Source organism: Arvicola amphibius, chromosome 13 (assembly GCF_903992535.2).
Source record: "Arvicola amphibius chromosome 13, mArvAmp1.2, whole genome shotgun sequence".
NCBI lineage: Eukaryota > Metazoa > Chordata > Mammalia > Rodentia > Cricetidae > Arvicola > Arvicola amphibius.
Genome location: NC_052059.1, coordinates 61,892,733 through 61,915,773, shown reverse-complemented (window position 1 = coordinate 61,915,773; position 23,041 = coordinate 61,892,733). Strand labels below are relative to the sequence as shown.

Here is a 23,041-nt window from a genome sequence, read left to right as displayed (position 1 = left end):
GGGGAGTGGCCCTGTGAGGGAGAGCTGTGTATGTCTCTAAGTGGGGTTTGCTCAGCCTCCTGAAATACAGCAACAAATTTCAGTCAAATTCCTAGAAAACTAGAAATTTGTGGATACTCTGACAGGATAGTTTAAAAGTCATTGCTAGAGACAACTGGGGCTTTGAACCCAAGAAATACTGTCCTCTCCATAAGTGGAGGACCTCTCACAGAAAACATCTCCAGGAAAGCCCTGACATGGGATTTTTCTCTACCAAGATGTCTTACAAAATTTAGTGACTGACATTTTCCAACAATAGTTTGTTACTAGCCCACAAATTTATTACCCAAATGAGGAACATAGACTCTAGTCTTTGAAAATCTCCTTCAGTCTCACTCCACAAGTTACTTAGATTCTTCCTCTTCTTGTTACAGAGAGTTCAACCTGACTTCCAGTCTCAGTTACTGTTCTATTGCTGTCGAAATAACCATCACCAAGACAACTTACAGAAGAAATTATTTAATTGAGGTCTTGATTACAGTTTCAGAGGGTGAGTCCATGACCATCATGGTGGCAAGCATAGTAGCAGGCAGGAAAGCATGGAACAGTAGGTGAATGCTTCTTTCTGATCATAAGCAATAGGCTGAGAGAGGGAAAGACTGGGCCCAGCTTGGGCTTTGAGATTCTCAAGCCACCACCAGTGACACCTCCTCTGATGAGGCCTCACTTACTGACCCTTCCTACTCAGTCCACCAACTGGGAACCAAACATTCAGATCCTGTGAGGTCCATTCTCACTGTAGCCTTCACACTCCCAACAGCCTTCACTCTGTGCAGCTGCTCAGGAAATAGAGCTGCTGCACTCTCAAGATGATGCCCTGAGAGCAGCTCCTTCTATTTCCTGCACACCATGTAGGAGGCAGTCTGGTCATGAAAGACTCTTTCGAGAAACCCTTCCCCCGTCATGTCCACTCTCATTCTCTACTGCACTTTGCTTAAATTCTCAGCATGTGGCACAGTCACTTGCCTGTGATTAGAGTTAGGTCTCCGAATAATTCTTGTGAAATATGGAAAAGGTGGCCAAGTTTTTGATCTATCTTAAATTTGGAACGAATATACTGATTTAAAGTAACATGCTCTAGTACTCATATTTATCTCTCTATAAAGGAAGAAAGATCTGAAATCAATGGCTATGAAATTCCTCAAGGAAGTTTTGTGTTTGTGTACACAAAGAACAACAAAAATATAGTACACATCTTGGACTGGATGGATTTTATGAAAATGATCATCAAGGGGATGAGAGTGACTTTACTTAGCAGCTGATGGGAACAGATGCAGAGCCCCACAGGCAAATACTGGGGGGAGTTTGGGGAGTTCTGCAGAGGAGGGGGAGAAATGACCAGAGGAATCAGAGTGATCAGGGACACTACTAGAACACAGCCTACAGAATCAACTGACTGGGTCTCGTGCAGGCTCACGGAGATCAGGGAGCCTATAGGGGTCTGACCCTTTGCATATGTTATGGCTGAGAAACTTAGTGTTCTTATATGATCACAAAAAGTGGGACAAAGAGTTGTCTCTGATTCTTTTGCCTATTTATGGGACACTTTTCTTTGTACTGGGTTGCCTAACACAGCCTTAATGTAATGTCATGTGCCTGCATTTACTGTAGTTTGTTATGCTGTGTTTGGTTGATGTCCCTGGGAGGGCTTCTCTTTTCTGAGAAAGTACAGAGGGGGTGAATCTGGGGAAAAGGAAAGTGTGTGTGGGGGAACTTTGCATGAAGGAGAGGTAGAGGGGCTACAGTAGGAATGTAGTACATGACAGAAGAATTTTAAAAAAACATTAAATGCATAGAATGTGCAATGATCATATCAGAGTAGTTGGTCTATCCGCTTAAAAATAAGTACACTCTGTCTTATTGGTTAGGGACCAAAATAGAATGTTAAATTGCATTTCTGAACTCCCCAAATCTACTTCAAATGGCACAACACAGAATAGAATCTCAGAGATGAGTGCTTGATAAACCTAGATTGAAGGCTAAAGCCGCAGTGGCAGGCATGGGAAACTTCCCTTCAAGTCAGGGGCTTCAAGAGTCTCTTCCAAACAAAATAGTGAATTTCCATTGTCTTTAATTGGCTCATAGAATTTGAAGGTAAGACCCTTTTGCTAACAGTACTGCATCCATCAGAAACAGGCTTTGGAGGAATTTGCCAGAAATGACCTACAGACTCTTACTTATGAAGAAGTTCTCACAGTATAACCAAGATTCCAAGGAAGGAAAGTGAAAAATCCTGCCAAGTCTCAAAGACTATGAACCTAAACACTGACCTCAGTGGCAAGATCTCCACAAGGATGCAGCAGTAGCACTTTTATTTCCCTGGTAAAAACTGACATATGTCTTATTGGACTTAGGCCTGTTCAATAGGAAGGATGTTAGCCCCAGTACTGTAAGCCTTGTTTACCGCCCACATCTGAAGAGGGCATAGACCCTAGAGGAGAACCTTCTCTGGCCACTTTCCTAACTCAATGTACATGTAATAGTATTGTAAATACTTATAATTGTATATATTTACAAACATAGATTTCACCCCTCATCAACAAACTTTATTTTGAAGCACATTTAAGCAACTCTTGTCATTGATAACTGTTCAAAAAGCAGAGAATAAATATTGAGAAATCTCTAATCCCTGTCAATACATTTAAAATGCAGTTCTCACACCACAGAACACCACAGGGATCACCGCAGAAAAGGAGCAGGAGGGATTGTAAGAAACAGAGAATCAGGACACCAGCTGAAAGAATGACATAAAGGAGAATATTTATTCATTGTTGAAGTGAATGCAAATGAGAACACACAGTATATAAATAAATATGGAGGTTCTCCCAAATGCTGAGCATACATTTACAAAATCTAGCTATACCACTCTTTAGAATTTAATCAATAGTCTATATCTTTCTACATGGATACTTGCTCTCCTATGTTTATTAATGCTATATTCATAATCACTAGGAATTGGAAACACTTTCAGTACCCATCAACTGTTGTGTGAATTGTGAAAATGTGGTACATTTACACAGTGGAATATTCAACTGTTAAGAAAAATGAATTTTTCAGGTAAGTGGTTGGAAGAAGAAATATGGGGGAAGGATTACTAAAAGTATTTGAAAAAAAATGAAACCCTCTCTTATAGAAACTTCCTGAAAAGTATACTCCTACCAAAATGGAGTCTATGGGTATAAACACACTTAGAAGGTGGTTTGACATGACCATTGAGCAAAATGAAAATAGTAATTTCCCAGTAGGAATTAACTTGAGTTTTACATTAAATTCTTAAGTTTCAAATTAGATTCAAAAAGTAAAACATTTTTAAGGCTATTCTTCATTAAATATCTTTCAATTACAATTTTCATTTTTCCAGGTGATGATAAAGAGGCCATAAACATATTTTGTATCTGGCACAGATGAGTGATTGAGTTGAACTTACTCATGGAAGCCATGCTCTCTTCATTTTGCACATATATGTAGCCATCAAGATTTCACAGTTTTTGGCTAATGCTATTTTACATTACAAATGTTTGTTTCTTGGTTCTTTAACTCGAAGTCATCTTGGCTTATTTCCAGACCGTTTCTAGTGTTGGAATCTGTAACTCCCCTCCCTATATTACTGAGTATAGTATTTCTTCCAGAACTCTTTTCTGCTCTCATTGCTTGCTGCTTCCACACAGTACACTCTGATCTGTCTATAGAGGATTCTACCATTGTGTTCATCCTTTGACACAACATTTCCTCATTGAATGGAAACTGATAAGGTTCCAAATGAATTCATTTTGATTGACAGCACACACATGTACACAGAGGGAAAGAGATACAGACAGACAGAGACAGAGAGACAGATACATGAGTGACAGGCAGACAGATATACAGAGAGGGAGGGGAGGGAGGAGAGAGCGAGAGCGAGAGAGAGAGAGAGAGAGAGAGAGAGAGAGAGAGAGAGAGAGAGAGAGAGAGAGAGAGAGAGTTGTAGTAGTGGAATTGGAAAGTGATGTTCATTTCTCCTGGTCCTTGGTGTCCATTCATTGAACAGTCTCCTCCCATGGGCAGGACCTGGAATATGGCAGGTGACACTTCTGAATTATATTGTATTTTATAAGAAATGCAAATGGACTGCACAGGTAGCTAAGTATTTCATCAGTCTGATGTATGATGTATTTGATCTGAGCTCATCAAATGAAGAATGTCCCTCAGAGCCCTTTCCTTTTGCACAACACCCTCATCTGGGTCTCCAGCACCTCCTGAAGCTCATGCCCAGAAACCAGACTGTGTCTGCCATGGAGGGTCCTCAGCCAACTGTGGGAAAGATGAGAACTTATGCCACCTGAATATCCTCTGACAATGTAACTGAGGAAATTGGGTGCTCATATGCTTTGATTCATAGGTGGAGAGCTGGTCCCAGACACTTTTATGGAGTTGCCACTTTCCATAATTACAAAAGTGTAGAGAATGTGTAATCTTGGGAAATGATTCATTCCTGTGGGAAAGATCTCAGTTGCCATTTACCTGTTTCTCATTTTACAAAGAAAAGTTCTAATTTGTCTTTCAGAAGAACTATGACCCTGAGGAGCAAGAGATGAGTAGTTGCCCCTCAGCCTCAGAGCACCTGCTCCAAATACACAGATGCAGTCACCTGGCTGAGGCACCAACTGGGTTCTGCATCCTTTTGCAACATCAGTGCTGTGTGAGAAACTAAGCTCCGGGAAAGGTCTCAGTTCAGAGGGAAACAACGCAGTTTTTGTTGGGAAGGACAGCATTTTTTAACTCAGTCCAAATTTCATCCAAAATATCCTACACGATTGAAGGACATTCATTAGTTGCTCTAATATCATTTGAGTCAGTGATGGGCTGAGATGGCATAAGGTTGACTGTGGTTTATATTTGAGAAGAATATATGGTTTTGCTTTTCATTACTAGTCTCATTTCTCAAGTGATGATGTGAGGAGCAGCCTTTAGCAGATCAGGAATTGGGCAGTGTGGGGGGCACCATAGAGTCAGCAAACTAATCACTCAATTTGACTTTTCTATCTTAGGGACTAAAACTCAATTATCTGGGGTCAGAAAGTGGGGCAAAACTTAACTGTCTCAGACTGGTAAAAAGTGAAACACACACACACACACACACACACACACACACACACACTCTAAGGGTCACCTCTTTATCATCTCTTTATTTCTTTTCTTACCTCTTCCAGTTGTATCCTTTCCATACATCATTAATTTTTCCATTACAATTTCTATACCCCTATTCCCCAAGAAAATCTTTCAATAAATAGAAAAATTACAATGTGATTACACTCAATTTTTAAGTGAATGATTATAACAAATACAGACAAGAAACATGTTTCTCATGTCCCTTACATGATTAAACATTTTGCCTATCACAGGTGGAAAATAAATTATTACCAAATAACCCCCGTACATTCATACAGAAACAACTTGTTATAGATTAACAGAGTGTAAGCAAGCATCTTTATTTCTCCTCAGTCAGTTCTTTTCATGGCAGGCTGCATTTTGTTGTTATGAAGAAAGGATCAATCACTTTATTATTTATCTAAAGAAATATTTAAAAAATCACAAAATTAAGTTGTGCATGGTGGATCATGCCTTTAATCCCAGCACTAGGGAAACTGAGTTAGACAGATCTCACTGAGTTTGAGACCAGCCTGGTCTACAAAGTAACTGCTAGCACAGCAAGTTCTACATAGAGAAACCCTGTCTTCCCTGTCTTGAAAAAACAAAAAAGAAAAAAGAAAAAGGGAAGGAAGGAAATAAAGGGAAAAAAAAGAATCAAAACTAAACTTTTATATGTGAAACACAATTATTCAGCTCTACTTTAGATTCTCAGTGTGCATAACCATTTATCAACAGGTTTTTATATCAGGAAGCTGAGGGTAGAAGTGGGTATAAGGAATTAATCATTACCTTTGATTACCAAGCCATCTAGCAAGAATGTCATGCCATCTAACAATATCTGGATTGTCTTTGTTCTTGGTTCTTGACCTGAACAAGCCCCTCACTCAGCTATGTACCTTTATGAGATTTAAATTGTTTCTCAAGAATTTCTACTACAAAGCCATCAACAAAAACATCTTAACCTAACCTTAAGTCTTATTTAAAGCTTTGTTTAAGCTATGATGGACAATGAAACCCTTTAACACATCTCCCAACATTAAAAGAACAGTTAAAAGAACTTGAACTATTCCAATTTTTAGAACCAACTGCTTTTCATAACCATTAACCCAAGCCACAGTCTATATGGCATCTCAAGAGAAACTCATAAATCTTAGCTGTGTGATATTTCCTTGTTCTTATATTCTATCCTCTGAAGGCCTTACATTATTAAGGTTGGGGGTGGGGGCAACACCATATCCTGCCTTTACCTATAGTAATTTTCCCACTAAAGTAACCTCTATCACAATCTCTTACAATATTTCTTAAAAACCTCCAATCATCAAAATCCTATTTAAATTAGCATTATTAATGTGTAAAATCATTGTTTCAGTTAAACAGTATAGTTTAAGAGGAAATCATATTCATAATATTCCACAGGTGAAAATGCCCAGCAGAACTGTATATTTCCATGAGATAACCATACTAACCTAGAGGTCGTAAGGATCTCCCACACCAATTCACACCATGCCAAATACAAGAAGAAAAATGGTAGTGGCAAACATGAAAAGAAGAGCACTAGCAAGAGACATCCTTGAATTGAAATCCTTTGATGGTGGCAGTCTTGCCTATCCAAAATTCACACATCAGTGCTTTATTTCCTGTTAGGTAGATCTTCCCAAACTCAGCTGCCACCTGCTGCTCCTCTGACATGGTCACTGACACTCAAGTAGATCATCTTTATGATAAAAATCTTTAAAATGTACTCCTCTATTGTTTGAAAGCACAATTCATTGTTCTCTGAATTCAGCATATGCAATAGCACGTGAGCACTGCTGCCCTGTCACTATGGGATGCAAAATTCTTACATTAACTCCCAAATCCACTAATTTCTTAAGTGTTCATATTTTTAAGCAACATTTAGAAGAAACCTTGACTGTTGCAGGAGTGTTCTACTTTAAAAAATGTGTTTAGAAACTATGAACCATTGCATTCATACTTACTCTATTGTATACTGTCAAACTCATAGTCTCTTTTTTTGTTTTTTTTTTTTATTTTTTTGTTTTTTGAGACAGGGTTTCTCTGTAGCTTTGGAGCCTGTCCTGGAACTAGCTCTTGTAGACCAGGTTGGTCTCGAACTCATAGAGATCCGCCTGCCTCTGCCTCCCTAGTGCTGGGATTAAAGGCGTGCGCCACCACCGCCCAGCTTTCATAGTCTCTTTTTAAAACTATTATTATTGTGTATGTGTACAAATATAGTCGGCTGTGTCTGATTAATGTTGTTTGTATGAATATAATTTTAGGGCTGACCACTTAGTATTACATAGACAATACTATCTTCAGGGGTGATTAATTCTCCCTTTCTCCCTTAATTGTCTGTAGTTCTTTGTCTTGAAAGTGGGCCATCATGAGATTTGAGCAACAAAAGAGGAGGTGGACACCAAAGGGCTAAAGTAGGAAAAACTAAATCAAATCATTATCAGGTGATTTGAATTATATATAAGAGGTCCCAAAAACTCAACCAGAAATTCATACAAATTATCAATGAGTTCCAAATATACTTACAAACATTAGGAGACTTTCAATAGGCAACCAACAAACAAACAGGCTGAGAAAGAGATATCCACACATGACCATTCACAACAGCTTCAATATTAACATATCTAGGAATAAACAACCAAGGAAGTATATTACTTCTACAAGAAAAACTTTGAAACTCTGAAGAAACATGTTGAGAAAGACACTAGAAAATGGAAAATCCTCTAATGCTCATAAATTGGTAGCATTAACATTGTGAAAATAACCACTCTACTAAAAGTTATTTAGAGAGTCAGTTCAATCCCAACAAAAATCCAACAGTATCCTTCACAGAAATAAGAAATAAAACTTCAAAATATTCATATGGAAGTTCTCAGAACATGAAATAAACAAGACCAAAAGAGAAATGCCCCATGGCATATAATAGTTAAAACATGAAGTATACTTAGAAAAGAAAGTATGAAAACTACAAGAGAAAAAAATCAGTCGTATATAAAGAAATTCATACCATCCATTAATAGTTGACGGTTTTAATATCACCACATTCTAAGGTAAACAGTTCACCTGGACAAAGTATCAAAAGAGAAATATCAGAATTAATTAAAATTCTACAGCAAGTAGACTAAATGGATACCTACAAAATACTCTACCCAGTGCCAAAGAATGAACATTTCACTCAGCAGCACATGGAAAAATTTTTAAATGGACCATATCTTGGGACATAAAAAACTTTTACAAATTTAAAAATTTTGAAATCACTCCTTGTATTCTATATGATCATAAATCAATAACACACTACCTAAATAAATAAATGACAGAATTTCACAATTTTCTATATCAAAATTGGGTTCTGTTGTGCATACTTTTTTTACTTCATTTTCCCATTCACAAACCATTTCCATTCTTTCAAAGTCCACCATCCTATCATTTCACCCCTTCCAAATATATACAAAAACCCAACAAGTTCAATTCATTGTACTCATTGAAGCATAATCAAACTCACAGTGTCCAGACCCTTAACGACAACTGGGTTTTACATCCCCCCCTCAAAGCCATTATCTGTAAAGAGCTAAACACATGGAGCTTAAAACCTAAGAAGACTGAGAGAATCCCAGTGCCCTGAAGGCAGAAAGTGAAGAGCACTGTGTAGACTTAGCTGGGTGAGCAAGTCAGTTTCTGTTAGGCAGAAATGTTTTAAAGGCAAATGGGAACATTTTTCAAATTTTGAAATCACTCCATAGAATAGAGTGCAATAACTTAGGTGTTTCTTCACTTGTCCTGGAATTCCAAAATATCTGAGTATTTTTTATGTACTACAATTTCTCCCCTGAAAGAAATCTTAATTAAAAAATGCCTTAAAATTGACATTCACTTAAAACAGAGAAAATATGGCCTTTGAAGTAGCAGTGATCCTCTACCCAATCCAAGAGTTCATTATTTCCATGTCTTTTAGCAAATATCGCCACATTTAACGGTTATTCACTACATCTTAACACTATAGTATTTCCTGTGTGAATTCAAGTTTGGACTAGTTGTTTCTGTGTTTTCAACATGCTAATTATCAAGAACATTGTCTAAATGCCGTTAAAGGTAGACTCTTCCCCAGGCTTTGTGACTACAATACTCCTCATATTCAGTAAGTAAGGTAATTTACACTTTTCACGCTTTCATTACAGAAAAGTCTTGAGCTCTAAATTAATCCATGAGCTTTTGTCTTTAAAGTGACATACATATGTTTTGTTTTGTTTTTGTTTTCCTTCAGAAAGAACCCATGAAGACTCAGTGACACAGAGAGTAGGTCAAGTGACCCTCATAGAAGAGGACTTTCTTATAGAGACTGGTCCCTGGGAGTTTAACCATACTCCAGTGAGCATATGGACAATACAGATTATACTTGGTGTGTTTTTTCTTGTTTTTCTTCTTCTTTTGGGGACAGGTGATAAAAGTGGGGGAATGAACCTGGGAGGTGAGTGAAGTCACATGAACCTGAATGGAATTGAGGAGCAACATGTGAAATTCCAAAATAATTAATAGAAATATTATGTTGAGGGAAAGTATTGCTAAAGTTAGCACCATGCATATCAATTTTGACTTCCATTTTACAATTGCAAATCAAAACATTTTTTAAATTTTATGATATATTTTATATAACATTCTATGATTCCAATGGTAATCACCTTTCCTCTGATTGAAAGACAGTGCTTGTACTTTTATACAGATAAATTGGTTCTTGATATGATTTAAGTATCTCTAGAATAAAAGTTCTGTCATCTTCTCCCCATTTCTATAGAACTCCCTTGTTCATTGGATGCTGAAAATTATACCTTTTCCACAATTTCCTCACTTCCCCTTCAATTTAATTGAAATTTGCTTTTCTAACATTGTAAGTTAAGGTGTCTTTTATCATGGGATATGCTGTCCAGATTACAAACATTCAGGCATGGACTATAAGGCTAGAATGAACTTTAGTTTAAGGGAGCCCACAAGACTATAGAGTAAAAGTAAAGTGGACAAATTTATTAGACTAATCCATTGGAAGTGTACATCCACATGGAAAAACCTGTTCAGCAGAGCTGTAGGAACACTTGTCTTTTAGAAAAGTCACTATCAAACTTGTAAAATCCTGTGAAGCCATGATGATTCTTCCCTTCAAAATAGGATTCATTCCCAGAATATCTCAGCAGTATAACTTCTCCTGCATGGGCATTCCCCCACCCCATAAGGCCTTAGAAAAATAACATTCATTCTTTGTTCTAACAGTCAAATTTACATAGAGTCAATCTCCCACAATTGCCCTTGCTAACAGACCATGTAGGAATTTCAAAAACATTGAAAGACCTTATCAGACAAACAGGTCTGGGTGTGGGTGAAGTCCAGGATTGAGGGACGTTAGTAATTTTATTGTTACAAGCTACAACTTTATACAGCAATTGATCAGCCATCTTTTCATGAGCAACTTAACACAACCAAGGGATCTGATAAAGACATAAACCAAAAATCAAGACTTTTTGGCATTATTGCTTTGTGAATAAAATGGCTGTCCTTCGTCAGATTTTTCACTGTAGCTGACTTCCCTTCTGTTTCATATTTGGGAATTAATCTCCACAGTTCAGAACTCTTTTCCCCTAGCTATGTGTGAAAACAATTTCTCAATTCCAGGTCTCCTTTCTTCTCCTTAGGTAAGTGAAGAGATCTGCTTTCTTACAATTATCTTTATCAGCAGACGTTTGGTCAGTATTTAGGCCCAGGGAAGAGCATTCCATTTAAGATATTCATAGATCTCCAAAGACATAGAATTACTCCCTGTCCAAAGCTGCTGCTATAGTTTTACCTGACTTAAGAGATTCTTAACTCCTTATGCTCACTTTCCCCTCAGTTTACTAATAATTTTAATTCAGGAAATTTGTGGCTTCTTTTTTCTCTCAAGGACAGCAAAAAGAATAATTATGATACCAGAGAAATACTTCCTTCTGGTTGGCAATAAACACACTCATCTACTGACAAGAATGGCTGATAACAGCATACTTTGGAACTGGTAAATTAGAGACCTGGTTCTTTCCTTTGTCTTTATCACTTAAGCTGTGTGCACTAGGCCTGAAGGCCCATAACAGTTACAGCATCTGGTTATGTGCTATCTGATCAAGAGCTATGGCTTCTCCATGACTCTTCATGTAGGTTGCTTGGTTAGTGGATTCAATGCATGCTGGGAGAGGAAAAAGGTGACACACTAGAAATAAACTTTTTAGCCCTTCACTAAACACCTGAAAATGTAGCATAGGACATGAAACTTTCTCTCTAGAATTCCCTGGTAATTTAATTCTTTTCTTAACTATCTTTCTCCATTGAGGAGCTCACCAGATGTGCACTAGCCACTCCCACCATTGCAGTCATGGGTCTCTGTGTTTTTGTGTCTAAATCCTCTTCTGATTTTCTATGGGTAAAAGAATTGTGGCTCTGAAATCTTCTAAGGCGTTTTGTGTTATCTGTATTTTTTCTCATGAGAGCTGGGTATGTCTACTTTTATTGTTGGTTTTATTTGTTATGTATTTTTATGTATTTGTCATGTAGGCTGCCTTCGTGGAGTAAAAGTTTTGTTTTGTTTCGGTGGTTGTACAGCCTTTGCTGACTTTAGATCAAGTGTATAAAGTCCATAGATCAGGTTACACACTCACTCATGGTGAGACTTCATGTATTTATCACATTGTTGGCAACAGAATTTCAGCGTCCTGTCATGCACTTCATCTAAAATTGCAGCTAGTGACCCTGGAGGAGTGCATTCTTGGCAGGCTTCACTGCCTCTTTCCATTGAGAGTTACTTCAGTAGCACACACGCAGTATCTGACATGGGAGCTGCAATGATTTAACTTTAACTTAGCACGTGCATAATTGTACCTGTTTACTATTATTTATTGGTTAAAATGTACATGTTCCACAAACAAGTTTTAGAAATTGCCTCTGCAAACTCTGAAGGTTCATGCCTTGGAATTTACCCCTTCTCTGTAGATATTCCAAGCAAACTTAAGATGTGGTAGTAGGCTTTGTTACAAGCACTAAATCTTAAAATATCTAAAGCCTTGCTAGAAAACTACAGTTGAAGTTCACTTATTTGCCACTAGCTTGGATGTCTTATAGCACTTTTTGCTTTCTTTAAAAATATATTTTGAATTAAAATATATTTCTTATTTCCTCCCTTTCCCTTTTCTTGCTTCAACCTCTCCTATAAAGTCACCCCCACCCCAGCAGAATACTCCTCTGCTGAAGGCCTCACCAGTACTAGGAATCCCAGGTAAAACACCACCCACTGACTGTTAACACCCCATAAAACCCTCCCATTAATCCCCAACAGTACCAAGCCCTGGACTTCATATCTAGGCCCACAGTTACAGCAGAAGGTTCCTACTCCACTGGAGACCACTCTAGTGCTAGGAATCCCAGAGACCTAGAGCCCCAGAGGCCATACAGGCCACTAAAACCCCCACAGAGATAACGTACGAGACCTGAAGACTCACTGGTCACCAAACCAACAGGCCACTTAGGCCAGAGGACCAGTGAGAAAATAGAAATCAAGAGGAAAAACATCAAAAACATCCATCCCACAAAAATAAACTCAGAAATTGACAAATAAACCTAAAATAACCCCAAACACAGATGACTATATTGGCACCACCAGAGTGAAGCTTCCATACCATATAAGCCCTGCATATTCCAACCCATTTGAAACACAAGAAAATAACCTTAGAGGTCTAGAGAGATGGCTCTGCAGTTCAGAGCACTGGCTGCTCTTCCAATAGCCCTGAGTTCAATTCCCAGAAACCACATGGTGACTCACAACCACCTGTAATGAGATCTGGTGCCCTCTTCTGGCCTGCAGGCATAATACAGACTGAACACTGTATATATAATAAAAAATATAATTTAAAAATAAAAGAAAATGACCTTAAACCTAATCTTATGAAGGGGATAGATGAATAAATCCTTTAAAAAAATCGAGGAAAACACAAACAGGAAAGGGAAATGAATAAAAGCATTCAAGACCTGATAACTGAACTAGAAATAATTAAAGATACAAATCAAGGGAATCCTAGAAATGGAAAATCTTTGTGTGATAGTTTGAAAGAAAATGCTCCCTAAAGGAAGTGGTATCATTAGGAGGCATAGATTTTTCTTTTAGTATGGTATGTTTGTAGGAATGTTCTTGTTGGAGGAAGCCTGTCACTGTTGAGACAGGCTTTGAGGATTCCTATATGCTCAAGCCATGCTCAATACGACAGTCTACTTGTTGTTGTCTTCTGATCAAGGTGTAGCCAGCACCATATCTCTCTCTCTGCACGCTACCATGCTCTCCACCATGATCAAAATGGCTTGAACCTTAGAAACTGTAAGCAAATCATTCCAATTAAATATTTTTCCTTTATAATAGTTTCCATTGCCATGGTGTCTCATCACAGAAAAATAAACCCTAACCAAGATAGCAGGTAAATGAACAGGAACTACAGAAGCAAGCATCACCAGCAGAATATAAGAGGTGGAAAAGAGACTCTCAGGCATAGAAGGTGCAAAGGAAGAATTGATATATTGGGCTAACAGAATCTTATATCAAAAAGTTCCTGACTCAAAACATCAAGAAAATCTGGGACACTATGAAAAGACCAAACCTGAAAATAATAGAAATAGGAGATTCCCAGCTCAAAGGCCCAGAAAATATTTTCAAGAAAAATCAGAAAATTTTCTTAACCTAAAGAAGAATAATCTATAAAAGTGCAAGGAGCTTGCAGAATACCAATAGGATTGGAACAGAAAAGAAAGGCCCCTGCCACATAATAGTCAAAACACTAAGCATACAGACCAAAAAAGAAGAATATTAAAAGCTGAGAGGGGAAAAGACCAACGAACATATAAAGAGAGAGTTATAAGAATTACACCCAACTTTTCAGTGGAGACTCTAAAATCCAGAAGAACCTGGACAGATGTTCCTTAAGCTCTAAGAGGCCACAAATGCCAGCCCAGACTACTATACCTAGGAAAGCTTTCAATAATAGGAGAAAACAAGCTATTTCATGAAAAAGTAAAATTCACTATTTGCTGTCCACAAATTCACCCATACAGAAGGAAAACTGCACCATAAGGAAGGTTCACTACACCCAAGAAAACCCAGTAAAAAAAAATAATTTCACACTATCAAAACAAAAAGAAGAGAAACACACACAGACCCTCACACACTGCCACCACCACCAAAAACAACAACTAACAGTAATTAGCAATCATTGGTCATTAACATCTCTCAATTCCCCAATAAAAAGACAAAGGTTAAAAGAATGGATATGAAAACAGAATTCATCCTTCTGCTGCATACAAGGAACATGCTTCAATAACAAAAACAAACATTAATTTAAATAAAAAGATTTGAAGAAGTTTTCCAAGCAAATCAACCCATGAGGCAAGCTAGTATGGCCATTCTAATATTTAACAAAATAGACTTCCAACAAAAATTAATCAAAAGGGAGGGGAAGGACACTTCATACTCATCAAAGAAATAATATCCCAAGGTGATGTCACAATTCTGTTCTTCTATGCCCCAAATTATGTTTACCTTGCTATTCCCATTTCTAGTGTTTCTCACCTCCTACATTTTCCTTTTAGAACTTTCTGGCTTTTGTGGTTCCTCCAAGTTATATATTTCTATCTGAAGATTTGGAGTTAGAGGCCTCTACAGTTTCCTTTGGACTTGGAGTTCAGTGGCAGAACATGTGGCATTTATCCTTTTGGTTCTCTGTCAACTCATTTTAAATAACCTTTTCTAGTTACACCCATCTTACTGAAAAGTTTATGATGCCATTTTTCATTACATATTCAATATTTTTAACATCCAATCATCACTTGAGGCTCATTTAAATTGTTTGTATTTCCTAATTACTGTAATAGAGCATCAATAAATATAACTAAGCAACTATTTGTTGAGTAGGCTGTATAGATCTTTGGACATAAACTGAGAAGTGGCATACTGGGCTGTGTTTAGATTTATCTTTAATTTTTTGAAGATTCTCCTTACTGATTTCCAGAGGAACTCTACCTATTTTCATTCCCCAACAGTGAATGCGGGTTTCTTCCCCCGCCCCCCCCCCCCCGCATTTATTGTCAGTTGTTTATTGACTGAGATACTCTAACTGGGGCACGATGAAATCTCCAAGTTGTTTCAATTTGCATTTCCCTAATTGCTAAAGATGAAGAAAAATTTCAAAATATTTCTTGTACAGTTTTATTTCTTTTGAGAACGCCATCTAGACAGTCTTGTCTTCTGACCATCTGCATTTCCTTCGCCAGAAAGTGAGGGGTAAAAAGTGCTGGTTTAATGAGACTTATGGAGATGGCCTGAAGTCACTTTTGTTGGTGTTGTCTGTCCACTAGGGGGCACTGCAGTGCCTAGAAATTACAAAATCTTAGTTTGAAGATCCCAGGAGACTTAAGGACATAAGGCAATCCACGCACAAAGCAAGAAGCAGGGGTGATGGTGTAGAGATCATACCTATCTTTACCTCTCAGTCATTCTATAGGAGACAACAGATATCTGAGCCTGTTCACTGGATCCCATTTTGTCTACCAATCTATTTTAAAAACAATTCTCTGAGAGTAAATAACAAGGTGAACCCTAAGAAAAACATGTATAGATCCACATAGAAAGTCGAAATAGACAAGACTGCCTGCCAAAATTGGGAGCATGGAGGTAGGGGGAGAAGGGAGGGTATAAGGGGGAAAAGGAGAGGAGAAGGGAAGTGGGAGGAGAGCTTGAGGGAACAAGATAGTCAAGATAGAGTAAGGACAGAGATGAGAGCAAAGAAAGAGATATTTTGATTGAAGGAGCCTAATGGGGCTAGCAAGAAACCAGGTTCTAGAGAAATTCCCAAGAATTCACAAAGATTACCCCAGCTAAAACTCTAAGCAATACAGGAGAGGGTGTCCAGACTTGCATTAACCTGTAATCAGAGTGATGAATACTCAAATATCACCATAGAACCTTTATCCAGCAACTGATGGAAACAGAAGCAGAGACCTGCATCAGACCACTGGACTGAGCTCCCAAAGTCCAGTTGAAGAGTGGGAGGAGTGAGAATATGAGCAAAGAGGTCAAGACCCTGATGGGTACACTCACTGAAACAGTCTACCTGAGCTAATGGGAGCTCACCAACTCAATCAGGACAGAGAAGAAACATGCATAAGTCTAAACTAGTCTCTCTGAAAGTGGTTGACCATTGCATCGCTGGGGCAGGACTAAGGGGCCTCTGGCATTGGCACCAGAATTTATCCGTACTGCATATACTGGCTTTATGGGAATCTTTATGGATACCTTGCTCACCCTAGATATAGTAGGGAGGTCCTTAGATGATCCCCAAAGCAATGTGACTTACCCTCTCTGTGGAGTGTATGGCGGAGGCTGAGGAGGGTGATGGGGGCGTAGTGAAGGGAGTGTGAGGAGGGAAGGGAGTTGGAACTTGGATTGGTATGCATAATGAAAATAGTTTGTTTTTGTTTTAATAAAAATAAATTTAAAAAAGGGAAAAAATCTTTGAACACATGTAAGCAAAGTAGAATCTCACTGGGCATTATGAGGATGGACACTCAAGAGAAAACATCTCTTTCATAGCTTTTTTTGTTTTATGTTTAAAATTTCTTAAATTCAAAGAAATAGAAATTGCTTCAATACCCTTTATATCATATATGATGTATATGCATAATTCACACTCACAATGTGAGATGTGTGTGTGTGTGTGTGTGTGTGTGTGTGATTGTGTGAAAGGTTTTTTCTTCTCTTTCTTGAAAAGAAAACTTTATATGAAAGAATAGTAGGGTAGGGCCTCACTGAGTTGGAGCTGGCATTCATAGCCTGATCTGAATCAGCACAGTGCAGCACAGTGGACGTGCTGGGCAGAAGACAAGAGATGGAACATAAATCAGGGTGGAAACAGGGATGGAACATGTCTTGTTTTTCTTATAGCCCACAACTGTGTTGGAACGTTTTCTATGCATATGATGAGTTATTTGCAAGACATTCCTTTTATTCTATATAGTGCACTGCATGCTGATTTGTCAAATAGGGTATTTAAGAGACCTGACAGGACTTCCTTGTTGGGTCTATTGACCACACTGAAGGGTGGGTCAATGCCCAGCAGGAGATGGCCAAGACCGAATGAATCCAAAGATGATGTTGTATGACACTGATTAGTTTGAGTATTTTTGGGGGGTCTTAACTGGTCTTTTGTCTGTGCTTGTATGTATTTTGTGCTTTTATGAGGTTTTATGTATGAGTATCTTCCTTATTTTTTTTTTAAATTCTGTTTTTTGGGGGGTTATTTCTTTTCCTCTAATTTCTAAGGAGAAAGAAAAAGGACATGAAGTTGGGTGCGTGAGAAGGTGTGGAAATTCTTGCAGATGATGGAGGAGATGTGACAATGATCAGAATATACTGCATGAAAAAAATTCAAGACAGAAATCAAGGTTCATCTAACCCACTGAAGCCATTAGTATTCATACCCGTGTTCTGCACTTATGAATTCACCTTCTTCACATATTTTTCCCAAACTGTCCTTATAAGAAGAGTTACACTAGGAATACAGTGTCCTGGGATCTTCATCTTTGTCCTCCACAGTTGTGGAGCAATTAACATGCAGAGACACACGGTGGAAGTGGGTGGGGTTTCTTGTTCACATGAAACGGAATCCTCCGTGATTAGGAGAGAATCTTGTGTATAAGCACAAGTGTTTCTGAGCACAATACTTGCCACCCTCATCGCTAGAGAGAAGACAACATCAGCAATTGGACAGGGGCCATGGAGAGGAAACTGGGAGCTGTGCTGGGGATTCTGTGGATGCATATTTGCTGTGAGTTGTGCTCACCTAAGTTGCTTTAGGGATTCTGCAGAGATGTTAGTGTTTGAGGGGAATAAGCCAACACAGAGCTTTTGTGCAGTTATCCTCATGGTGTTTCCTGGGATGTTTGACAGGTGTGGGTGAAAACCCTTCGTTGACTCTGGTTTGCTTTTCTGTTTCCAAGCAGGGGTGCGAGGTGTTGAGGTGCAGCAGAGTCCTTCAGCTCTGAAACTCTACGAGGGAACCAGTTCTGCTCTGTCATGCAATTTTTCTACCACCATCATGAGTTTGCAATGGTTCCAGCAGAATCCCAGGGGCAGCTTCATCAATCTTTTTTACCAGGCTCCAGGAACAAAGGCAAAGGGGAGGTTAAAGTCTACATTTGACTCCAAGGAGCGGTACAGCACCCTGCACATCAGGGATACCCAGCTGGAGGACTCAGGCACCTACTTCTGTGCAGCAGAGGCACAGTGCTTCCATCAAACCTGCAGCCTGGCCCCAAATTGCAGCTGTTCATGCAGCTCCAGCCCTGACACGGGGAGACTCTACAGGAGGCTTTTCACGGTGGAGGCTTTATCAGATCTCCACCAATTACAAAAAGGAGTGAGGAAACAAAATCACCACTGCAGAAGTCCACACTTAAACTCTGACTGAGGTTATACTGACTTGAAGGATACATGCTCAGAAACATCAGCCTCATGACTAAAATCTACATTTTATCAAATGCTTGTGCTAATATCACAAAATAAACCCTCTGACACACTCCAGAATCATCTTGGTCTTTTCTCAGAATTGGAAACTGAGAACGACTGTTTCCAACCTGTATTTAGAAAGCACGAAACAACTCTTGCAGTTAATCTGCTCAATATGAAGCTGAAAAAAAATTAATTTTGAATATCTAATAAATTAAGTTGTACAAGCCAAAACAAGGAAATATTATTATCAAACCATGATATAATTTTAACAATGTCTTGATATTTTAAAAACTATAATCCATTTAGTTATGCAATATAAAACAAATTTTTCACATCAAAAATTATGACAGACAAAAGATAAATGATGAACTAGAAAGATATATTTGCTATTTGTATTGCAAAATACAGCAATTGATTCTACAAAATATTTACACATCTGCAATGTAGTATACATACAATACTTCTCATTAAAACCCTGCTTTCAAATGGAAAACTAATAATCCCCTCAATAGGGGATGAATTATTACACAATAATTAAATGTGGTCCAAACACTGCTGATTCCCAAGGGTTGGCAGCTTATTTTACACAGTTGAAAAACTCTGGCCTGCCACTTGTTTCTGCAAGGAACTGGAAAGCAGCCATTTTCATTCATTCCCGAACTGTCTGTCCATTGCTGTTTTCACATGGAAATGGCAGCTGAATGGTTACAACAGATACTGGGCTGGCTAAAACATTTTCTTTCTAGAGTTTCACAAATTAACTGACCCCCTTTGTGATTCACTCACTTCCATGCCCATGGCTACTACCTTTGTTTCAAATATTGATTATATGAGCTTAAATAATTCCTTATTGTCAATTAAGATTTATGTGAGCATGGCTAGAAGTGGTAGCACTAGAACTGACAATTTTCTACAATAAAAATGACGAATTCTGTCATTTCAGAGAGTTCACAACACCAACTATCATAATCCTAGCTTCTTGATAGTGGATGGTACAAAATTACTTGAGATTGGAACAAGCAATCAGGCCCAGAAAGAGGGTGCTCTGAAAAGGCTTTCTAACTGATCTTGACAGATCTTTTTCCTAATCTCACTCCTGATTAATCTTGACTTGAAAGTGCTTGTTTAATAAAGAAATGAGCTTGAGGACTATGGATAGTAGTTTTAGAAGCTTTCTAGATAAGACATACAATAAACTTTTAAAAAGAATATAAATGTCATTTTCTGCTGTAAATTCTTAAAATCAAATTCAAAATTTAAGTTAAATCAAATTATAAAATGCAGACGAGTTGTAGCAATTGAGAAAAGCACCCACACTCATCATTCCTGAACATCCTCTTCATCCCATGGTGTTAGAAGGTCTGTGAGCTCTTGCACTTGAGTTGCCAATGGCCATCCTCTCTTCTAAATCTGGTCTACAGTAGTATCTGTTGATTGCACAACAGCTTTCATCCTGCTATAGTCATTCATCATTTCTGTTTCCTGTGCTGACACTTCAAGATTATTTTTTCTTATCTGTTACTTCTGAACTTCAGTTTTCTCATTAGTTTTTGTTAAGGTCTGAATCTCATCCAGGTAAGTTCAATGTTCTTTTTAGGCAACTATGTTTAGTTTTTGCTGTCTTCTCTTCCTCATTAAAATGATTCATTTTGTGAATCTATTATATTGTTCATCCTCTTTTTAATTTTCTGTTTCCATTTCATGCCTCTCCAGTCAAAGAGTCAATTGATCATTAGCTTTCTTTATCCAAAACTTTCCCACATTCTTTAGTTGTCTATCTTTTTATTCTGACTGGTTTTCAAGATGGTGAATTTTGTCATGTATAAACCAACTATCCCACCATCATGCTGAACCATCTCCAGTTCACTTTCCAGTTCCATTACTTTGGTGTTTAGCTGATTTTAAAATTTTGCTTGTCTTTCTCCAGATTGTTCAACTTCTTCAAAGTCAGGTCTACCTCTTGTGCTGTCACCATCAGTGACTAAGTAGTTCTGAATAGCTGTGCCACATTTTATCTTTTAGTTCATTTACTTCCACCTTCACAGAGGCAACAGATGAGTCCTCTGCCAATTCTTCTTGCAGTGGCAGGTCATCTGCATCAACTTTCACTAATTCTTTCCAGTTTATATTAGGTGGCGTTTTGAATTCTTCCACTGTCTTTTCCTCCTAAATGAAGACTTGTAACCAGCTGCAGACCCCTCTACAGCAACCACTACTCCTGGTTCAGACCCAGCCAATGCTCTCTCTCCCTTGAGCCATCCTCACACACTCAGGCTCCCAACAACTCTACCTGAACAAAGCAGAGAAACGTGGCTGCTAGGTGACACCACACCCTATCTTGATATTTTCATATGTTACACTTTTCAGTTGCTAAGCTAATATTAACTCAGCGCAAACTGTGTTGTGTTTTATAATAGTCTAAGTCACTTTTCCTGCATCTAAAAAGAGAAAACAATTCTCTGGTTTACATCGGGTCCCACAAGCTTTATCACTACCTCTGTTAAGAATTTGAACTTTCCAGTTACCTCTGTAAAGAGGATATTTAACTCCAGAAAGCCATCAAAAAAGTTGTCAGCGTGACCTTTGCTTCATATACTAATAAGCTGTCATTCTCAGGTTCTCTAAGTTGGAGGATATGTGTATTTATTACAAGAAGAGTGGGCTAGGTTTAATGATAAAACAGGACCCCATAAAGGAACACCCTGCTTATTTCTGCCTTGGTTATCCAGTTCACCACCTTGTCATACCACATATGATCATGATATTTAGCAAAGTTCAATTTTATTTTATTTTATTTGACTATAAATTTAATCTTCCCATGATCCAATATCAATTCATTTATGTTATGGGAGTTTGTAAACCCAGAAACGATCTTTTTAATTTTTCAGGAACCTGTCATGGAAATGGTATGTATGATAAATGCCTGAAGAAGTGAATTTCCATACTATGAGAAAATTTCTCCCCAGTCCAGTGCCATTCTATGCCTGACACTATATATAGGTATTTTCTTTATTCAGTAACATAAAAGAATTTTAAGGTAGAAGAATTCATGGAATCCCCTTTTTCAATTCCATTACAAAGTAAAAGCTACATGAAAAACGTTATTATAAAATGGTTAGATAATAAGTGAACATGAATAAGAAGAAACTCTGTCCGGCAATCTTGTCTACTTCCAGTATCCAGGAGGATAACTATATGTTTTTCTTTGGGTTCACCTTATATAGCTTCTCTAGGATTTTTATGAATTATAGGCTCGATGTCCTTTATTTATGGCTAGAACCCAATTATGAGTGAGTACATCCCATGTTCATCTTTTTGGGCCTGGGTTACCTCCCAAAGTTCTGATGAGGAGCAGAAGGAGAGAGATCATGAGAAAGAAAGTCAGAACCATGAGGGATGCGTTCACCCACTGAGACGGCAGGACAGAACTAACGGGAGACCACCAAGTCCACTTGGAATGGGACTGATGGAACATGCGACCAAATCGGACTCTCTGAAAGTGGCTGATGGTGGAGGCTGACCAAGGAGCCAAGGACAATGGCGATGGGCTTGGTCTCTACGACATGGACGGGCTCTGTGTGAGCCTTGTCAGTTTGGTTGCTCACCTTCCTGGACCTGGAGGGAGTTGGGAGGACCTTGGACTCAACATAGTGTAGAGAACCCTGATGGCTCTTTGGCCTGGAGAGGGAGGGAGTGGGGGTGTGGGTGGAGGGGAGGGGAGGGAAGGGGGAGGAGGAGGGGAGGAGATGGCAATTTTTAATAAAAAATAAATAAACTGGAAAAAAAATTAAAAAAAGAAGAAACTCTGCTGTTATATTTCCCCCTAAGCATTGTGTCATCACTTGAATCCTGTAGGAACAGTCACCTGATGGACAATCAACTATTTTCAGCTCTGCATGTTGGGTCTCAAAGGACGTGATCCAATCTATCTGATAAGGAGAATCAATAGCTCCATTCTGTGTAAGCCTGGGGCTCTTTGAGCATGAAAGACTCAGTCTGTATCACTGTTATTCTTTCGTATTGTTTTAATTGAAAATACATCTTTTTTCAAAGAATATATTCTGATCACTTTTCTTTTCCTCATCTCCTTTCTGATTCTCCCCACCTCCCCATTCATCTAACATCACACCTTCTTTCTCCATTTCTGTAGAAAACACACAAGCAAATAAAAAAGCAAACCAGAAAAAAGAGAAAAAATAAACAAAAAAAATGAGAAACACATTCGTTGAAAGACATATGCATACACAAAAATCCATAAAAATACAAAATTCAACATGAAGGGCTCACAGCTGTGCCAGTGTT

General features: G+C 38.3%; 1 gene segment (V, D, J or C); it reads left to right on the top strand.

Annotated features, from left to right (window-relative positions):
* Positions 1-18,004: 18,004 nt before the first annotated feature.
* LOC119799863 lies at positions 18,005-19,805 on the top strand. The segment is given in 3 exon segments: positions 18,005-18,056; positions 18,232-18,509; positions 19,683-19,805. Coding segments are annotated over 3 exon segments (453 nt in total).
* Positions 19,806-23,041: the final 3,236 nt, after the last annotated feature.